At 27.2% G+C, this 22,443-nt stretch overlaps 1 protein-coding gene across 2 annotated transcripts; it reads right to left on the bottom strand.

The window, feature by feature from the left end:
• Window positions 1-99: 99 nt before the first annotated feature.
• On the bottom strand, window positions 100-3,662 carry LOC107434884 (calcium-dependent protein kinase 26). 2 transcript variants are annotated; one of them, XM_016046390.4, is made up of 5 exons: window positions 3,463-3,662; window positions 2,215-3,036; window positions 1,802-2,098; window positions 959-1,375; window positions 100-782 (listed from the first exon to the last, which is right to left on the bottom strand). In XM_016046390.4, exons 2-5 carry the CDS (start codon window positions 2,801-2,803, stop codon window positions 523-525), a joined length of 1,563 nt encoding a protein of 520 aa, XP_015901876.3. In that variant the 5' UTR covers window positions 2,804-3,036; window positions 3,463-3,662; the 3' UTR covers window positions 100-522. The 2 variants fall into 2 exon arrangements, with proteins under 2 accessions (XP_015901876.3, XP_015901878.3); XM_016046392.4 differs by having other exon boundaries at window positions 3,504-3,660.
• Window positions 3,663-22,443: the final 18,781 nt, after the last annotated feature.

The following is a 22,443-nucleotide window of genomic DNA, read 5'->3' as shown; positions in this document are numbered from 1 at the left end:
ATATCAAGTTGTCCATACAATAAAAATGCTGAAACAAGAAGCTTTAGGCCACTCAAAAATCTTCTCCATTCACACAAATTCAAGGAGTAGAAATTAAGATTAATTTAAATTTCTTCTATATTTATTTTGTGATACAAAGTAAGCATATCAGTATGTACATGTTTATGTGTGTGCATTCATGTGTAGCTATATATGTTAAATCTCAAAAACATTAATTCAAAATTTTAAACAATCAGACACTGAATGTTCTGTCCAACTCATATTATGGATGCCAGAATCCTAGCAAATTTCTGACGCCAACTCATTGAAAGCCTAGAATATCAGAAAAGCATCATCACTCTATATCACCCCATATAAACCAAGGCAGAAAACACCTAAACACCCGAGCTCAGCTCCTCAGAATCTCAGATTGACCAACCTCTTCATCAATTTCAGAGTTATGTTACTAGCTATTGGTCATGTCAGAAACAGTGTCAATAATCTTTCCCTCGAGGCTGGTACAGATGCTTTACATCCAAACTTCTAGCAAACAAGTGATAATCTAAGTGATGGAGCTGTAGGAATATCTGTACATGATGCCCAGCGGATAACTGATTCAGTCACAATTATATCAAGCTGATTAAGCTCACCAAGTCCAATTGTGTGATTCCTTTTGCTGTGGATGCCAACAACCTTAAGCCCACTGGTCCCTCCTTTACGTATTTCTTTCCGCTCCATGCCTCCAGCACCATGCTTAACAGAGAATGAATCAGGCAACACAAGTAACTTTCCCATAATGGCATCTGCATTTCCAATATATATATATATATATATAAATTTAGGATTTGATGGACAAATTTATCGAGTGATGAAGATAAAATACATAAAAATGGACTCCGGATGGTTTTGAAGGGAAAACTATGATTTTCCCTACTGTAGTCCTTGATTAAACAAATGAGTCAGGATAAGAAATGTATACCTGCATAAGTTACATCCAACGATGGTATTTCAGCCTTAGATCCCAAAATACTTCCTGGCCCCGTTGCAGATGCCGGATTGGAAAAGGTAAAGCTTGGCATTGATGGAACTAAGGAAGAAAACTCCAGTGCACTTGATTCACGGCAGCTGCTAAAAGAAAACCCTCCAAATGCAGAGCAAGGAGTGTCATCATCAACTTGGAAAGACAATAAAGATGATTTGCATGTTAATACAGGCAATTGCCACAGTTGCCCATCATCCATCGTGGATGGTCGACTGCTGAAGCTATAGTCCTGAGTCCTGGAAATGAATGGAGTAGAAAAAGAAACTCCACCTGCTTCTAGTTCACTGCAAACTTGGCTATCCTGCTTGTATGTTTCTTGAGTTACTTGAGCGCAGTCCTCCATCCATGAATGAGCTGTATAGGATACTAATATATTATAACCAAAACTTGGAATATTTTTCAGTTTATAAAGCTTGGATTAGAAGGTTAAAACAAGTTACAAACAGAAGTGCCAGAGGATTAAGTTATTGATCTGAGAAATCAAACTATAACAACTGCTTTAATTCTAGCACCACTCACTATTTAAAGTTCTATTATAATATACTTATGTCATAGGAATAGGAAAAGGATTCCAGATGGCATCATGGCAATCATGGGCCCATAATGCAAATAGCTCTCTTCAAAACATATCAACACACAAGTATGGTGTCATAAAGCAACTTATCAAAGATGAAGCTCTTTACAGGGCCAGCATTGCACAATTCTTCAATACATTTTAATTAACATGACTGAACGTTAAGGCATATTTATATTCCGTACAACAATGACATATTGACTTACCTAAAACCTGCGCAGCAGTTAGCCGCTTGGAGGGATCAACACAAAGCATTCCAGCAATCAAGTTCTTGGCAGATGCAGATATGTGATCCCAAGGATCAGAAGGAAACCGTAGGTCTGCAGCTCTAACTGCATCAAAAATTCTCGACTTAGTCTTCCCCCAAAATGGGGGCATGCCACTAAGAAGTATGTAAAGAATAACTCCAGCACTCCACACATCAGCAACCTGGTTATAACCGCCCATAAGTACCTCTGGTGCTATATAAAAAGGACTTCCCACAGTGCCATGCAATTTCTGCCCTGTGGAAACCAAAACCAGATCATCACAATACAAGTATATTGCAAATTTGTAGAGGGACCTAGATCTTAATATGTCAAACAGCAAAGGGGAAAACGAACATTGATAAAAACTGTACCAGGTCTACAGTAGGTAGCAAGACCAAAGTCTGCCAACTTTATTGGTGAGGAAGAGGATGTTGTGGCCAATAGAATGTTTTCTGGCTTCAAATCTCTATGAACAACTCCATTCTCATGACAAAACTTAACCACTTGCATCAAATGCCTAAAAATAATCCGAGCATCATACTCAGAGAACCTCCCCTGCTTCTGAAGCCGGTGAAAAAGCTCCCCTCCAGCACATAATTCCATCAATAAATGTACATAATTCTCCTCCTCGTAAACTGCCTTCAGATTCACAACATTGGGATGTCCAGATAACCTAGTCATTATTTCAATCTCAAGCTTGACACTACGCACATCATCGAGAGTGACCAATCTATCTTTGGCAATTGATTTGCAAGCCAAAACCTCGCCCGTAAACTTATCTGAGCACGCCCTAATGATACCAAACTGCCCCCATCCCAATTGCTCACCAAGAATGTACTGATCTTTCAAATTTGAGATTTGGGTTGCATCCAAAATTGTTTCATCAAGGTTTGCCACTTTGTAACAATTACAGGACTGGGTTGAAAGCTGGCTAATAATTTCACTGTTTTCTGTGTCCATACCTATCTAACACAGATTTTATTTATCCAAGAGCTACTAGAAATATCAACTTACATGCCAAACACCTTATGCTCTTGGATCACCATCACTCACATTCAGCCTATAAATAGTGATCATAAAAAATAAGCCCCATACATCTCTAAAGTCAAATAGTATACTTTCATCGTGAACAATATTGCTGTACTACTACATGACCCTTTTGGATACCAAGTTCAACGTTCCATAGTAATCACCTGAAGTACAACATAAAGTTACCAAATTTCAAATAACTTTCTTGAATCCCAGGGTTCTGGGTTTTAATTTTCTTTAACTTTACAGACTCTGAAAAAAATTTAAAAGCAAGCAAACTTTTCAGATCAGCTATGAAACTCAGAAACACAAGCAAAAACTCACAACCATTTATGTTCAAACTCGGAGAAAAACTCTCAACAAATCCCAAAAACTAAGCATAATTTTATGTTGACCAGTAAAGCCAGACAAATCCAAAGCACGAAACAAGACCCAGAAACATGCAAAACTCATACAACTGAAAGAATCAACATTCATTATAAAATTCAAACAAAACCCATAACATCAAAATTTCAAAGCTCTGATTTTTGCCAAAGACTAGTTCAATAACACACACACACACACACATATACACCCTCCAAAAGACTCACATTTTGCAGTCTTTCTGTAAAACACAGAGAGAGAGAGTGACCTGGTCTGAGAGCCATTTTAGAACAAGTCTACGCAGAAAATGAAAAACGTTCGCCAGAGTCCAAAACCTGTCCTGGATTTCTCACCTGTTCAAATTGCTCTCTCTCTCTCTCTCTCTCTCTATTTTCTCTCTCTAGTTCCATCAACAACAATTCAATAGCACTTACAATTATTGAATCTGCAAGCTACAACTCAGAAAACATGCACTCTCTCCACCTATACCCGACACGTGTCAACCTGGAGCCCAATTTAGTAATTTGACTTCTCAAAAAGTTAGTATCATAATTACATACCTACCCCTTCATGGTCACGTGGCAAGCTGCTTCAGCTTTTATAACACTACAACTGGACACAGCATTTTCTATTTAATTTTTTGTGTAATTTCAAATAATAATTATGCATTTTTATTTATTTTATTTTATTTTAGTGGAAGGGGATATAAAAAAAGGAATAAGGCGGTTAGCTATATTGATTGGGGTGACTGGGTTTTTGGGACCCACAGAGTGAACCAATTGTTGGATGGTGTATGATAATTATGTCACTATAAAATCTAGAATTTCCTCATGGTGGGACCCATAATCATTGTTGTGGCCACGTGGATTGGTTTTAGTGGCTGTGAGATGGAAGTGCAATGAGGTGGACCCCTGGTGAAAGCCATTGGCAAGGGAATTTATTTTGGTTGGAAAAGATGGGGGCTTGTCAGCATATCATATCCCCCAAGTACGATTAGCTGTATACCTACATCTTATAATTCTCAATTAGGTTTTTGTTTTTTCCACTTTTATTTTATTTTTTTATTTTATTTTTTTGGTTGAAGAATTTTTGTTTTGTTAGAGTTGACACCAGAGGTATCTCTCTCAACAAGGAAAATAATTAAGGGCTTATTTGGTATTTTAGTAGTAAAAGGTTTTTTTTTGTTTTTTTTTTTTCTTTTTCTGTTGTGGTATTTTTATTTTTAATATTTTAATTGAATAATATTTCAAATAGAAAAGTAGTAAATATTTGTTTTAAAAAATTATAAAAATACTTCTTTTAATAAATTAGAAAAATTTTGGGCATTTATTATGTTTTAATTAGATCAAGGGACATTTCTATTACTATTAGTTATGTGATTAATTCAAAAGATATATAAATTAATATGCTTTTTTTTATCCTTAAAACAAAAAAAGCATTACCTTATTATTTCTATCAAACACACTAAATTTAGGAAGCACCAATACTGTCTTTCCTCTCCTTAACTTAAGACTTGACGTTTATTTGGTATGGTATGAATAGAAAATAAGAAGAATGTGTAGGTTAGAAAGGAAAGATGAAAAAATTTAGAAAAATTTGATCTAGTAACCCTCCTCCAAAGAAGCACTTGTAGGCTCGGCCTATTAACAAGCATTGAGAATACATCTTCAAGTTCATGATTTAAATCTTACGTGAAAAATTTTTCATAGAAATTGTAATTAAAAAAAAAAAAAAAAAAACCTCCTCCAAAGAAAAAATTGAGAAATAATATCTATTTTTGAGACATTATACTCTTAATCTCATATTTTTGAAGGAGTTGAAAGAATTTTGAATTTAAACCCCTTCAAAGAAAAAAATATATATGAGTTTTTTGAAATGTACATTTTGTTTTTAAAGACATTTTGGATTAAAAAAAGTTAAAATTATAAATTTTGAAAATGATGGTAGTTTTTCAATTTTACTAAAAGAGGGGTTATAAAATAAAATGTCCAAATTTGTTAACCTTTCTCTCCTCTTGTTTATGGTTTAGACAGAAAAGTGAAAGGAAAGGGGAAAAAAAACTGCTAAATTACAATTTTAGCCATTAGTATTAGTTATAAATAAATATAATTAAAATTTTAGGAGTTTGTTGTGTTGAGAAAAAAAAATAAAAATTAAAATAGTGGTTTGTTGATGGTAAAGATATATTATCTATCCCCACTTTCATTTCTCCATCTTTCCTTGCTGTCAAATGACCAAATAATTTTAGTTTCTCTTTTTCTAATTGAGTAATGGATTATTTTGTATTCTTACTCTCTCTATTTTTCCTTTTCTTTTTTCTTTTTTTTTAATATTTTGTATTCTTAATCTTAAAATTTAGTTTTTCCTTTACTTATGATTGTTAAAGATATATCATTTTAAGAATAAACGGGTTAATCAATTTATCAGCAAAATTAGAATTTCTTTTTTATAAAAAGGTGCGTCTGGGATAGGTTTAAACTGACAAAAATTATTTCGTGGGAATCAAAAGCAAAAATTGAAGTCTAAGTGATCCTAAAGCATAATGCAAATAAACAAAAACAAAAAACTTTGCAAACACAATCTCTATATGCAAAGCAACTAGCGAAAATTGAAAAAAAATTCTCCAATTTTTAGCAAGGTGTGGCAATGATGTATAAGACAAAGAAAAACAAATTCAAAAACATAAAAATTAAAAGCTTACTATAGATGATAGCCAAAATTTAAGACAAAGCAACGAAAACCAAAATTTTGCAAATTTAAATCTTATTTGATAGCAATAAAGAGAAGAATGCAAATATGACAAAATTTTTATCAAGGTGCAGCTCTGTCTATATATAAAGCAATTTTTTAAACTAAAACCAAAGGAATGTACTTTCCTAACTCTTAATATATAGTTAATAAATAAACAAATGTAAAAATTGAACAAAAATTAATAACAAAGCAATTTCCATTTCAATATGCAACAAAAGCAAGAATCAATGAAAGAATATGGAAACAAATTTCAAATACCAAATATGCCAAAATCGAAAATAAAACAAAATTGCAAATAAAAAATCATAAGGAAGGCTAAGAATCAAACTAATAAAAAATCATAAGGAAGGCTAAGAATCAAACTAGTTAATTCCAAATAAGGTGATCAATCAAGTTTGTAAAATAAATCCTAATATGCAAATTAATTCGAATTCAAAAGCAAAGGTTTAAAAACACAAAAAAAATAAAAAAAATAAAAAAAGAGAAAATTTAATTAGCACTCTAATCAGATCAAAATTAACTGATTTATTCCTCGATAAAAGTGCAAAAGCTTATTGTGGATATATTTTTCAACTCTCAAGTACATAAATCAAGCATTATAGTAGTGAGTAAAATGAAGATGTTAAACCCAAAGGTAATAATTTGTTTTCAGTTCATTATTATATCAATTAAATTAAAGAGCACTTTGCTATAGTAGTGATTAAAATTAAAAACAATTGAAAACTAAAGCAACTAAAAACTAAGAAAACAATTAAATTGATTTACAAGAAAAACAGTGACTATGAAGCACTAAGGTTTCAAATACACTATTAGCTATTCATTTTCATTCTAATGCATGCAAATTTCCTAACAATTGAGTATTTGAAAAAGCTTCAATGGGTGAAGAAAGAGGAAGGTAGCTTGAGACTCTGGTGGTGAAGGCACATAGGTGCCGAATTTTCAAACTTAGGTCCTTTCTTTTTCCTCTTTCTAACATACAAAATAATAATTAAAAATCCTGTTGGCCCTTTAATTCTCCAACTCCTAAGTTACTTAATCACCAAGTAACTTAACTTTGAGCCTAAAATCCCATTAAATGATAGCTTGGGCCATTTTCTCGATTTATCACTTGTTTTCAACACTGAGGCTCAATTCCTGCTCTAGCCGCCCATTACATTATCCATAAGCCCACAGAATTCTTCAATTTTCAGTTCAATCAATTTCAACATTAAATCTTCAAAGTCCTTTTATACTCTTCACTGCAAACCTGAATTTAGAACACCTTTTGGAATATCAAACTTACTTACTTTTAATTGAAACCACTTGGAAAAGTTAACTTTATGAATCAGCTTTCTAACCATGTAAGATATTAAGCATTCTTGTACCGAAAAAGGTATTCAACTTTCAAATCTACTCCAGGATTGCATGTTTGTAAAAACTATGCATTTGTGCTGAATTCAAATTAAAATTGATATTAATCGGTCGAACAAACACAATGAAATTTTACAGAGCGATCTACAATATATCAAGAAAAATTTTCAACCAGAATTGCTCAAAAAAAATTTCTATACCTTTAGATATGATCAATAGAATGACTGCTATACAGAAATTTAGCATCTTTTCAAACCCCTTTGACAAATAATAGAGAATTAATCTTCAATACAAATCTTCAAGGTTTAAAAAATCATGTCCGAATAAAATTTCCATGAACGTGGATCCATTAAAACTCCATTAAATAATCTATCTATATTTTAACTAAAAAGAAACAAATTTAGTAGGTGGAGTTTTTACCACGTGCTAAAAAATCCACCTTATAGTTTTTTAACCGAAAAAAGGAAAAAAAGAAAAGGAAAATACTAAATCACTAGCCTTTTCATTCAAAATAATAACAATTTACAAAAATAAGCAAATAGTAAATATAAAATAGACTACAAAATATATAAACTTTATACCTACCAATATTCACGTTGCATACTTATATAATGTTTAAATAGTCAACCAAATTTATTTTATAGTTGCATTAATTCCTGTTCGATGCACAATATATGTAATCATAATATATGATTTCAAAAATAATCTATAATAATTGATTATATTTAAATTTAATGATGACATGTAGAAAAATTTTTTACTGACTAACTTACTTTTATATATATAAATAATAATTAAATAATAATATTTAAGTTTTGATGTTATTATATATTACATGCATGTTTACATACAAAATTTTAAATTATATTATATATATTATTTCTTATAAAAAATAAATTAAAATAATTTAAAACAGCAAATTAAAAATAAATAGAAATTAGATATACTGAAACAAATAATAATAATGATATGTAACAAAAAAAAAAATGTTCATTCATTAAAACCATTTCAACACTACTAATATCTTATTTATTATCAAAGCTTGAGACCTCTTAAAGTCTTAAGATTCAAAGTTTGAACATTCAAAGTGTCTTATTAGTTTTGATCTGGTTGATAAAATTAATATGTCCGACCATATTTGAAAATTTATTTAAAAGTTTTATTGTTATTAAGCACATTTGGATTTTAATTTTTTTTTCAATCTATATTGTGATTTTATCAAAAACTAAAAGTTTGACCTTTATATATAATATTATTCAATTATAGAGTTCAAATTCAAAAGTGTTTACCTATATAATTTTTCTCATATACATACAATTTTCATACTTATTTAATTTTTTCCGTTTATAGAATTGAAATGAATTATTTGATTCCTTACAAATAATTAATTTTCATATATTAAATCCTTATAATATAATTTAATTATATTTATTATTATTGTTATTATTATGATTATTATGATTATTATCATTATTATTATAATAACTTATTTGCGAAATTCAAATTAAAAAATATTTACCTATTATTTTCTTCCATCTATGGAATTTAAGTTCAAATATGTTACTTGATTTCTAGTAAATAATAATTTTCCTATGTTAAATCTTTATAATATAATTTAATCATATTTATTATTATTATAACTTATTTGCGAAATTCAAATTAAAAAATATTTACCTATTATTTTCTTCCATCTATGGAATTTAAGTTCAAATATCTTACTTGATTCCTAGTAAATAATTAATTTTTCTATATTAAATCTTTATAATATAATTTAATCATATTTATTGTTATTATTATTATTATTATAACTTAATTATTGTTGTTGTTATTATTATTATTATTATTATTATAACTTATTTATAAAATTCAAATTAAAAAATATTTATATATTTATTAATGAAATTTAAATTTAAATTCAAATATATTTATATAATTTAATTTAAATTCAAAGATATTTATATAATATTTTTCATTTATGAAATTCAAATTCAAATCCAAATTTATTATTTGATTCCTTGTAAATAACTAATTTCATTATATTAGATCCTTGTAATATAATTTAATTGTTATTATTATTATTATTATTATTATTATTATTATAACTTTATTTTTATTATTTTTATTATTATTATTATAATGTTCAAATTAAAAAATATTTACCTATTTATTTTTTTATCTGTGGAATTCAAATGTATTTATATAATTTATTTAAATTCAAATATATTTATATATTATTTTTCATTTATTTAATTCAAATTTATTATTTGATTACTCACAAATAATTAATTTTTCTATATTAAATTCTTCTAATATAATTTAATCATATTTATTATTATCGTTACTGTATTTTTATTATATGATTATTGTAACTTAATTATTATTATTATTAGTATAACTTATTTATAAAATTTAAATGAAAAAATATTTGTTTTTTTTTTATCTATGAAATTTAAATTTAAATTTAAATATATTTATATAATTTAATTCAAACTTAAATGTATTAATATAATATTTTTCATTTATGTAATTCAAATTCAAATTGAAATGTACCATTTGACTCCTTGCAAATAATTAATTTTCCTATATTAAATCCTTATAATATAATTTAATCATATTTATTATTATTTTTATTGTTATTATTATTATGATTATTATGACTTAATTATTATTATTAGTATAACTTATTTATGAAATTCAAATTAAAAAATATTTATCTATTTATTTTTCCATCTATACAATTTAAATTTAAATTAAAATGTATTTATATAATTTAAATCAAATTCAAATGTATTTATATAAAATTTTCCATCTATATATTTCAAATTCCAATTCAAAAATATATTATTTGATTCTTTGCAAATAATTAATTTTTCTATATTAAATCCTTATAGTATAATTTAACTATATTTATTATTATTGTTATTACTATTATTATTATTATTTTAACTTTAGTATTATTATATCTTATTTATGGAATTCAAATTAAAAAATATTTGCTTATTAATTTTTTTTTCATATATGAAATTAAAATTCAAATGTATTTATATAATTTATTCAAATTCAAATATATTTATATAATATTTTCCATCTATAAAATTTAAATTTCTTATTTAGTTACTTTCAAATAATTAATTTTCTTATATTAAATCCTTAAAATAGAATTTAATTATATTTATTATTACTATTATTATTATAACTTTATTATTATTATTATTATTATTATTATTATTATTTATTTATGGAATTCAAATAAAAAAAATGTCCTATTTATTTTTTTCATTTATGAAATTTAAATTTAAATTTGAATGTATTTATATAATTTAATTCGAATTCAAATATATTTATATAATATTTTTCCTATAAAATTCAAATTTAAATCAAATATATTATTTGATAAACTTTGCAAATAATTAATTTTCCTATATTGAATCTTTGTAATATAATTTAATTATATTTATTGTTGTTGTTGTTGTTGTTGTTGTTATTATTATTATTTTATAATAATAGATTTTATATATTTTTGGATACATCTGTAGAAGGTAAAAAATTTCATACTCTTTAATCAATTATATAATATTATAATAATAAAAATATATATTTTTTAATTCCACCAATAAAAGGTAAAAAAATCTTATATTTTTAAATAACAGTTCCATATGGTATTGATTAATATTTTGATAGGATCATAAATAATAAAAAGAAAGAAAAGTTATTTTTTTATTAATGGTTTTGGATGAAAATTGGAAGAATATGAGGATGAGACGTGATGCTTATCATATACTTTTATATATTATATAGTATTTAAATAAACACAAACACACACACGCATATATTTACATATACGTATATATAACTGGTTCTGTAAAGCACACTAGCAAGGTTTTACACACAGCATACACTAATATAAATATATATATATATATATATACTTATGGTCTACTCATATGCATTTATATATATATAGGAATGTTATTATGGAAGAAATTGTCTATCAAGTGGTGTCTAAACACATACTACGATAAGCTGCAGGATGTGCAATAGTAAAAATTTATTATTGCATATCTCGCAATATATTACGAAATATATATTGCTGACCATTCAATGGGTGATTTCTCCCACTATAGCAATTCTATATATATATAAAGAGGTGTAAATACATATATATAAAGAGCATCAGTATGTATTATATTATAGTTTATTTTGGACTAATAATTGATCAATGCTTATGTAACGTTTTAACTTTCTTTTTTGGTTTGAATGATTTAACATTTTACATTGATGGAAATTGATGGCATATTTTGACATTGATGAGTGCTTTATGGGTTTTAATTGGATTGTATTGACTTAGGTTTTTCAGATATGGTATTATAAGGCTATATATAGCCTTTTGGAGCTCTCATTTGGCATATAGAGAAGAATTGAGATAAGGAATAGTGTTTGATGTGCTTTGCTGTTTGTTTGCATTGTGTGCAAACTGTAAGTGTGGTAAAGCTTAGGTATATAATAGTTCATAATGGAAGATTTTGGTGGTGTCATGTCCAAAATCTAAGTCAATTGTTATATCCTTAGAGATGAATGTCACAAAGCCATCTACACTGGTGGAACAAAATTTGTTCTAAAAAGATTGTGGTATTACACAGGCCTTAAATCAATAATTCAATCACATAGATACATGTTCTGGAAATTCTAATATAATTTTTGCACATATTTTGTATTTATATATTTAATCTGCATTTTAGTATTTGTTATTTGTTTATATATATTCATGTATATAGATCAGTATATATTTATAAACAAGGTTATTTGCTGATTCTTAATACGTAGTTCTGTAATTTTTTACACTCTGAAGATAATTTTTCTCACTAATCGTATATGTATATCTATTTTTGTTAACTGTGTCTTATGGGTTATATATCTCGATATTATTCATGTAGATATTTTATATTTAGTTTATATGTTTGATTGAGTAATTATGCATGATTTGGATTATATTTTACACTGTAGAATTTGTTTTATATATATATGTTCATTCTTTCCTTCATTTATATACTATACTTGCATCTAGGTTTGATTCCAGTTATGTAGATAAGAGTATATACACATATATGAATCTATATTTGTTGGTTTTTGGAAGAAAAAAAAAATTTCATACGTGTGGTTCTTTAAATTGAGTTGGTATAATCTTTTCCTTATTTTTATCAAAAATTATATTCATAATCTGATTACCTATGATTTTATGTATATTTTGGAAACTTTCTGGTGATTTTTTGTTACCAGAACACAAAAATAGTTGAAAAAAAAATCCAACTGAGTAAGTCGACCCATTTACCAATGAAATAGGTCAAGAATTATCCGACTGGATGATGAAGACAGATCAGCCTGTGGATCCATGGGTTGGGTTCTGGGTTAATCAACCCATCTGTGTGAACCTATTTATACGTAGGCATGTGGGCTGTAGTATGAAGTTTTACTGAGTTGTATTTAGTTCGGATCATGTTAAAGTTCAGCCCATGTATAAGTTGGTTGAAGTTTCAGCCTAAGTGCAAGGCCTAATACCAAAAGTTTGACCTGTGAGATGTTGGCCCAAAAGAGAAGAATTGGGGTACCACGTTATGTGCCACATGTCGTGTAGCGGTAAAGTCATGTGTAACTGTCAGTGACATTAGATGGTGATGTCATTATGATACATCATCAAGATGTTAGCATGCCATGTCATCATGACATATCACTATGGTACTATATCACCATGCCACATCAGCATAATACCACGTCCGCATCCTAGGTAAGCATGATGTCGATGGATGATGTCAATGTGTTGTGTGTTGTCAGCAACAATGTCAGCATTGGGGTGTCTATAGCAATTTTGTAGGTGTATACAATATTTTATGGGTGTATAAAGAAAAATCCAGAAAAAATCACATTGTTGTATTTTCTTAACGGAAATTGGGTTTAATTAGTTTGTTGGGGTTTAGAACAACAACTAATTGATTTGTGTTTTGTGATTTTATAAATATGGTAAGTAGATAAGATAATGTGATTTTTCATACGAGGTCAATTGTGCATGTTGTATAAGTGCAAACTCCAACTCCTGTGCTTTAAATGCTAACTCCTGTATTAGTTGCTATACTTGCAAATCATGCTCAGCGATCGAAAAGATATAATGAAGCACATTTCAAAAGATAGCAGTAAAAGATATTATTTTACTTGACCACCCTAAACCTTGTGAGGTTTTTGACTGAAAATGCACCTCTGAGTAATGAACAACATAATAAAGAAACACTCATGGTAATGGATGCATAGAGGCATTCTGATTACTTGTGTGGAATTATATCTTAAATGGCCTATCAGATGCTTTATACGGGATGTACTATAACACGAAAATAATAAAAAGAGATATGAAAAACTTTGGATCACAAATACAAAACAGAGAATATTAGTGCCAAAAAGTTTATAGTAGGTTGGTTCTTGGAATTTAAAATAGTGGATTCAAAGCCTCTGATGAGTCAAGTACATAAATTACAAGTGTTCATTTAGGAGATTCATTCTGAAGGGATAATAATTAGTGAAGCCTTTCAAGTAGCATCTATAATTAATAAGCTACTTCTTAGTTGGAAAGACTTCAAGAATTATCTTAAACATAAGAAGAAGGAAATGGATGTGGGGATTCCTATTGGTAAATTTTATACCAAAGATGACAATAGAAGATCTGATAAAAGATTTTCGCAGGCCGACATTAAGGCCAATATTATGGAATGTAGTCATAACTCCAAGAATGAGAAAAACATTGGAAAAATTCCAAGAAATTCTAAGCTGGGGGCCTAAAGGATGAATCTCCAATAAGGCTAAGTTTTAAGGTAAGTGCTTCAGTTGTGATAAGATAGGTCACAAAGTAGCAGACTATAGGTTGCCAAAAAAGAAAAAGAACAAAGAGGTACAAATAGTGGAGTAAATCACTTAAACAGTTGATGATATCGATCTCATTGTTGTTGTCTCTGAAATGAACCTGGTGGTACTAAACCTTAAAGAGTAGTGGATTGATACTGGTCTGACCCACCACATATGATCAGATAAAAGCTTGTTTATATCCTTCGAACCAAGTAAAAATAGAGAGAAATTGTTTCTGGGAATTCTGCCACGTCTGAAGTCCAAGGAAAGGGCAAGGTAGTCCTAAAAATGATCTCTGAAATTTAAAGAAAAATAAAATAAACCCCATTAAAAGTAGAAAAAAAGGAAATATGAAATTTTGAATCATCATTGTGACTCATGTTTGCTCTGCTTTAATCAATTGCTATTTCTTCATTACTCTGTTTATGGTGATTGCATGGGTAAAGCTTCATCTAACTTCAAATTGCTCTATATTTCTAAATCCAAACCAAGTTGCTCTATAATTTACTAGATGCAATGGAAAGTAGCAAAATAAAGAGGAGGAAGAAAGACTCAGGGAAGAAGAAAAAGAAAAAAAAATGGTGAAGCAGTCACCATGGTTTAATTTTTAACAATAGGTAAGCTTTCAAGTGAAAAAAAAAAATGAACGAGAAGAAAATAAGGAAAAATGAAAAGAAAAATAAGTGTTTTTGTTATAAACTAACTAAATCTCAACAAGAATATATATATATAAAAAAAACACAATAAATATAAAACATTAGATGGTAGAGAAATAGTTGAGAGAATTCCATATTATTGTATACATCATTCCTTTGATCTTATGCCTTTATATATAGACAAATGCAATGACATCGGTTACAAAGTACAATGATAGCCATGAATTTTAAAATATAAGTTACATTAGTTATAAGAATTATGTCATCTATATAAGAATGAGAAAGTTTTATATATATTGTATTGATGGAAATTCATATTCATAATACTTCTCCTTGAATGCCCATCACACATAGAATATGCTTCCTTAAAACCTTATTAGAAAACCCAATGGACAAACCATAACAATGGAAAAGAGCATAATATTCATCTGTATTTCAATCTACCTCATTTATAAAACCTTATAAGGAAAATACAATGGGACAAAAACATTAATAAAGGAAAAAGAGTATAATCAATGTATTTCTCGATTTGATTGTAGCACTTCTAATGCATGTGAATACTAAATTGCCGTATTAATACCTTATTAGGAAAACTTAATGGGATAAAACCTTGACGTAGAAAAAAAAATTTAATCAATGTACATATCTTTTTGATATAGCACTTTATTTTTGCAATTATATAAATCATTAGATACCACATTATTTTTGCTCTTTTAGAACTTTAATAATAAAAAAATAATATATTAAATTAGATTATATAAAATAAAATCACATTACAAAAATAAATAACAAATACTTCTTTAAGAAAGATAATTCTATTGTCTCATAAAATCTCCAAAATCAATTTTAGATACTTCCATTTGCCCAATATTTAATTTTCAAGATCAACCATTGCATTTAAAATTAATCATATGTTCATTTGATCGTTTTTATTTACTTTCATCTTACCTTTAAGACTTGATTGATGGAAATAAATTATTTGAATGTACAACAAGTACAAAACCAATAACATTTCACTTCAATTTTCAAAAGTCTAATGTCCATGAAATTTGCTTTCCTTATGAAAATATTTGGAGGAAGTATGTATGTCCGTAATTGTATATTACATGATTCTCATATTGAATGACCATATCTAATAACACCCATTTTAGGGATGATAATAATATAACATTAATTTCAAGGAATGATAAGAAATATTCGGCAATCCTCAAAGGATGCTTTATTTTCTCGATTCAGTGACTATGCTTTATAATATAAACGGCCCATAAATAATTTGTACCCAATCATACATAATGGAAACCTTTCTTTCCAATAAAAATATAACCAAAGTCCTTAAATGTGTCTAATCCCGCAAGGATGACTTTATTCGTTGGTTAATATTATAATCAATTGATTATAGTAAATTTCAATTCTCTTTATAACAATTAAACAAAAACAATAAAACAGATATATATCACATAACAAGGAGCAAAAAAATGGAAAATGAAAAAAATGAGAATAAATAAAGATATATATCACATAACAAGCTACCAAGCTTTAAAGGAGAATGTGCCACATGATTAAAGTCAAATTAGTCTTAAAAAACCAAGGGCAAAAAAATGGAAAAAATCAGAATCAATAAAGCAAATATATATCACATAACGAGCTAGCAAGCTTTAGAGGAGAATGTAGAGAGATAACCAAAGAGATGCAAATATCTTTGACAATATTCGCGTGAGTTATAGATTGCAGTAATCTAATGCAAATGAGAGGCAAGAAAATCAAGACATGTGAAAAGTAACTTAGTCATGAATAAATTTTAAAAGAAGAAAGAAGTATAAGAAGGGGAAAGACAAAAGGATCCAGATTCATAATATAAACATTAAACAAAAACAATATATCTATATATATAATCATACACAGTTCATAATCTACCATGACATATTAAATAAAAACAATATGATAATGGATATGCATCAATATGTATGGCAAATCTACATGGTAGAGAATATGTTTAGCCAAAAAAAAAAAAAAATTATGCCGTAGAGATATGGAATATGATCACCTTTATATCAACCGTTTGGTGTTCTTACCTCAACATAAATTATTCAGTAACCTTACCTTAACCAAAATCAAATCGGTAGAGACTTGTGTTGATAATAAACTAACTATTTAAGAAAAAAAAATTATTATAAACTAACTAAATCTCAACAAGAATAGAAAGAACATGATAAAATGTATAACATCAGATAGTAGAGAAATAGTTAAGGAAAGTCCACATTATTGTATGCATCATTTATTTGATCTTATACCTCTGTATATAAACAAATACAATAACATAGGTTAGAAAATAGTAATGATAACAATCAAAGTTAAATAAGTTAAGAAATTATGTCATATAAATAGGAATAAATATGAGAGTTTTATATATACTGTGTTGATGGACATTCATATTCATAACAGTTTTGCCACGAGAGCAAAAGGGGAAAAAAGGAAATAGAAAAAACGAACAAATAATAATAAAAGCAAAATTTTGTACATTTTCTAATATGTTTTTAATTATTAAAATTCATAATATATATTTTAGAATATGTGAATGCATTTTTACCTGCAGGTAGGTTTAACAAAATAATTCTAACAGTGGGGTTATAAACGAGTTTCATAACATGCCTAAGAAAATTTTTTATAATTAGGTCAAATCTCATATATATATTAAAATAGAAGTTTTACATTTACAAAGAAATTAGTAGTAATTTTGCTCGCTATTGCACTGCTGCAGTGGACTATGTATGCACAAGTTTACGATATTATGCGGTAGTATGTATGGGATTATGATAATTTTGCATGTCCGTATAATTTTGCATGTCCATAAGACAAATATTGAGTCTTATGACTGACATGTGTTTGTATTCTCTAGATATGTATATCTATTATATCCTTTCCTCTTTTTAGCCTTAATTTATTTTACTTAATAATTCTTCCTCATTTTTCTTGTTATATTATATATATATATATATATATATATATAAATTGAAGATACAAAGATTCAAAATTAAAATTATTGTATGAAAAAAATAATAATTTTGTCAATAGGATATCTAGCAAATTAAACAACTTTGTCATATGAATTACTGTTTTTGCCACTAAACTATTCCCAATGAGGAGGGATCTTCTTGTTATTATTTGGTTTAATTTATTGTAAAGAAAATTCCATTGTATATAAAATATACATATATATGAATATATATATATATATATATATATTCTTGTCACATGATATATATATATATATATATATATGCTTGTCACATGTGGTTGTTCCAACAATATTCTCGTATACTGATGCATATTGCTTCAATAATAAGACAATTTACATTTGTTTGTTTGTCCTTTTTTTTTTCCCCTAAAATTTTTGTTCGGGACAAATTAAAATATTAAGCATATTTTAAATTTTATCTGGCTTTTGTTGAAAAGCTCGAGAAAAGTTGATTCTACCACCACATCAAACCAATAAAATAAATTGAGCATATATGACCAAGATCAACCGAAAAAAAAGAAAAAGCTATAACTAGTAAAGTTAAGTTGTGACAGATTCAACATCCTCCACATATAGCTTTTTAGTTTGACTGGCAATTTTTAATACACTTCCATTAAAATAAAAAAAAAAATAAATAAAAAAAGCAATTTTTAATACATTAGTGCATTTCCTTATCAATTATTGTTGCGAAATTCCTATCCACCATGAAAATCTATATAATAGGATCATTACATTGATATTCTTTTCCACCCAAAAAAGGACAGATTCCAAACTGGAAAATCCAAAAATTATCATTTTTTAAAGTTTATGTTTTGATTTTTAGGTTAATTTCATTTTTTTTTAAAGGTCTTATTTTAATTGTATGTAATAGGTTTGTTTATAAGTTTAGACTTCTCACCTATGATATCTATAAGCTTAAAGAAATAAAAGCTAGTTACGAGATAAAAAGAGAGGGGGAAAAAAAAAGATCAAATACCAAATTGAAAATTATTTTAAACTATTTATAAAAAATATTGATAAAAGTTTTTTATTTTGTAATTATATTATCATTTATGTATATTTAATTTCTAAAAAGAAAAATGGAAAACTAAAAATATAAACGTTACCAAACAACGAGTTAACTGGTTAAACTTTGAATCCAGCCCCCATTAAAAAGATGGCTAAACAGTGAGAAGGCGTCCCCAACAACATCTGGGTTATTGGTTCAAATTTTGCTAATAGGTTTGCCAAATTAACTCAATTGTTTAAAGTCCCACACTATGGATAATATATCTAAAAAATATCAAAACATCAGCCCTTGAATCAAGTAGCCTATGGTCACCATCCAAAATTTTTTTATTTTTTTTATTTTTTTTTTGGGTTCTAATATATAAAGATTTTGGATTCCATAAATCTTTAATTGAAAATAACAAGGGAATAATTTGCATTTTTAAAAGAAAAAACTTATCTCCTGAAAATTTATCTCTCAGTTTTTTTATAGTTGACATGATAATATATACAATAAAAATTCAAACTATATTTATAAATATATTTAATTTTACATTTTTTTTTAAATCCTTGAAGATAAGAAATTTAATATAGAAAAGTAAATATTTAAATATTTATAAAATTATATATAATAAAACGGGTAACTCAAATGGTTGAGTATTTTCATTTATATCCACAAAAGCATAAATTTAAATTATATGGGATGTAATTTGTTCAAAAATATATATATATTTTTATAAAATTATATGAATCTACTTTTAATATTCACATTCGTATGTATTTTTTAAAATATATTCTTTTAAAATAAGTTAGGAGATAAATTTAAAAAAAAAATTATATATATGTAATATAAATTGTAATATGCATGCATGGAAGGGGTTCAACCACACATTTTGTTATCAAATTAATAGCATTTCATTCAGTGAGTGGGAAAAGGTTTGATACTTTGTGGGGCGGGAGTTGTTGGCATTGGCTAAGTTTTTGCTTTGGTCACCGTCAAAAAGTTCCTTTATTATACAATCCAATTATTCAGTTGCCATAAATTATTGTGGGGTGGTGGGCCTTGCTGGGGTATGGGGCAAGGAAAAGAACAATGCATCCTTGTTCCCGTAATAATAATTATAATCTTCCTGTAATAATAATGATAAAACTTACTCTGTTTTTTTTGGGGGCATTAAAGATTATAAATAATAATTGACCTTTTTTTGTTTTTTTGTTTTTTTTTGTTTTTGATCTGTTGTGAATGATTCACATGCAAACAGTTTATAGCAAAGATTCAGCTTCAAATCACTCAACCAGATATAAAAGGAAAAAGAAAAAATCCATTCATGAAAAGGAAAAATAAAGCTAATTTTTGAGTTGGTAAAAAATAAAATAAAATAAACAAAAACAAAACAAAATCAAAACAAACTTTATATTTGTGAATGTAAGGCACACTTTCCAATTTGTTGGAGCTCATAATTTTAGTTAAGATTTCAATAAAATTTGATTTTTTTTTTCCCGATTTCATAAATATTATCAAATCCTTCTTACATATCAAAAAATCATTATTCATAATATATTTTTTAAAAAAATTAATATCATCTACATATTCTATAAAACATACATTATTCTAATTTTAAAAATGCTGCTATTTTTTTTTTCTTTTGCAAATAAAAAATATAAAATGATGACATTTTTATCTGACAAAGAAAGAGAAAAGGTTAAAAAAAAAAAAAAACACAAAAAAAGAGGCTTAGCTCATCAACTAAAAAAGATTACCCACTTTAACCTCTCACAAACAATATTTTCCGTGTCTTTATTCCACTGCATGCGTGCGAAGTGTCCCACGTAAACACCATTTTTTTCCGAACCACTGTCAGTACAAGTTGGTAATTTTGCAACGTCACAGTATTTTTCCTATTTCCACTCCTCAAATCCCTCTTTGCACTCCTATCCTCTCCACTAAATCAAATATAGGCAGTGGTTTTGCGCTGCACATAGCAAAACGGTGGGAGTGGGATAAGCAAATAGGTAAATAAAAGGTCGTGTCCCTTCACGTGTGCAAAAATAGGTAGCTTTTTCCTTAAATGGTAAAATAGTAAATAACTTTTTTTTAATTCTTCTGACCCAAAAAGGCCCTGATGCGCCCTACCCGCTTAAGCATTTAACCACTGGCTACCAATTCCTTGCCCACTTTATTTGCTAACCGACGTCGTTTAACTCTTTTGACGCTTTTACCCTCATGTATAACACCAATAACAAAACTAGCCTTTCAACCACCAAATAAATAAATAATGGTGTCTTTTTTTTTTTTTTTTGGGGGAATAATGGTGTTCTTTATTTATTTTAAATTTGTATTAATGTTAATTAATAGTAACTGAAATTTATTATATATCTTAAATAATTATAAATTTGAAGAGAATATAGAATAAAAATTAAAAACTAATATAATTTTGAATTTGAAATTATGTTCAATTTGATATTGATATTTTTTTCTTTAACATTGATATGCTTAATAAATATTAATTATTACTAATAAATATTTAAAATAAACAAATTATAGATCATCAAGTTAAAAAAAAAATAATAACGCTAGAAACAAAAAAACCAACAACATTACAAAACATCTAAAACACACAACAAAACTATCCTTCTTTGCATTGTTTTAGATTTCAATTTCATACTTATATTGTAATTCGTTTCAATGGGAAATAGTCTATCTAAAAGTAATTACATCTTTTCAGCCAAAAAAAAAGAAAAGAAAAGAAATAACATGTTTTCCTTCCATTTATATCAACAAATTAGCAAAAAAGGGGAAAAAAAAAAGAAAAAAAGAAAAAAGAAAGTTATAACGATAAATTATAGCCATGTACATAAAACAGCACCCTAAAGCCATGTTTGGCACATGAGATAAACATAAAACAAGGTTAAAATAGTTCTAAACTCTTATTTGAGACAATTTTGAAAGGGATAATTTAAAGCACTTAAAATAGTTCAAAAGAGATTAGATAATTAAACCATGTATGTATGTATATGGGCATTCATCAAACAAAATGTAGATATGTACGGATTAAAACTTGTCTAGCGAGACAACTCAAAAAGGCATTTACCAAAAAAGAGACAACTCAAAACGATGATGATTATATGTGGGAAATTCTTAAGATGTCTAGATTAATACATGTAATATTTTGATAATTAATATTATTAATAAAATAAATTAATTAGCTAAACTTTTTCAAAAAAAATATTAGATAAATAACTTATCTAATTTAAATCATGTTCCTTGATTCAAAAACCAATATATTATATAAGAAATGATATACACCTATTAATCATTATATAAAAAAAAATTAGTCTAGTCCAATTGATACCTCAGATAAAGGTGGCAATTTAGACCATTACAATATAATATGATTAAGATATAAAGTTAGCAGATTTGAGTTTATTATGATTTAGATTAAATTTGAATTTTTTCATTTAATATAATTATTAAATATGTCATTTTTGGATCTCAAAATAGATTTGAATTGAACTATTTAACTAAACCTGTTGATTAATGTGTTAGCACAATTCGACATGAT

This window comes from Ziziphus jujuba, chromosome 6 (genome assembly GCF_031755915.1).
Source record: "Ziziphus jujuba cultivar Dongzao chromosome 6, ASM3175591v1".
In the NCBI taxonomy this organism is placed as follows: domain Eukaryota; kingdom Viridiplantae; phylum Streptophyta; class Magnoliopsida; order Rosales; family Rhamnaceae; genus Ziziphus; species Ziziphus jujuba.
Note: the sequence above shows the minus strand (reverse complement) of the source record. Positions and strands in the feature narration are given on the sequence as shown.

What these genes read in the sequence shown, in the direction of transcription:
- LOC107434884 (XM_016046390.4), bottom strand. Translation starts at nt 2,803, where the DNA reads ATGGACACAGAAAACAGTGAAATTATTAGCCAGCTTTCAACCCAGTCC. An exon ending in TGCTACCTACTGTAGACCTG is followed by an intron (nt 2,099 to 2,214) that starts GTACAGTTTTTA and finishes TGGTTTCCACAG; the next exon opens with GGCAGAAATTGCATGGCACT. An exon ending in AACTGCTGCGCAGGTTTTAG is followed by an intron (nt 1,376 to 1,801) that starts GTAAGTCAATAT and finishes TATCCTATACAG; the next exon opens with CTCATTCATGGATGGAGGAC.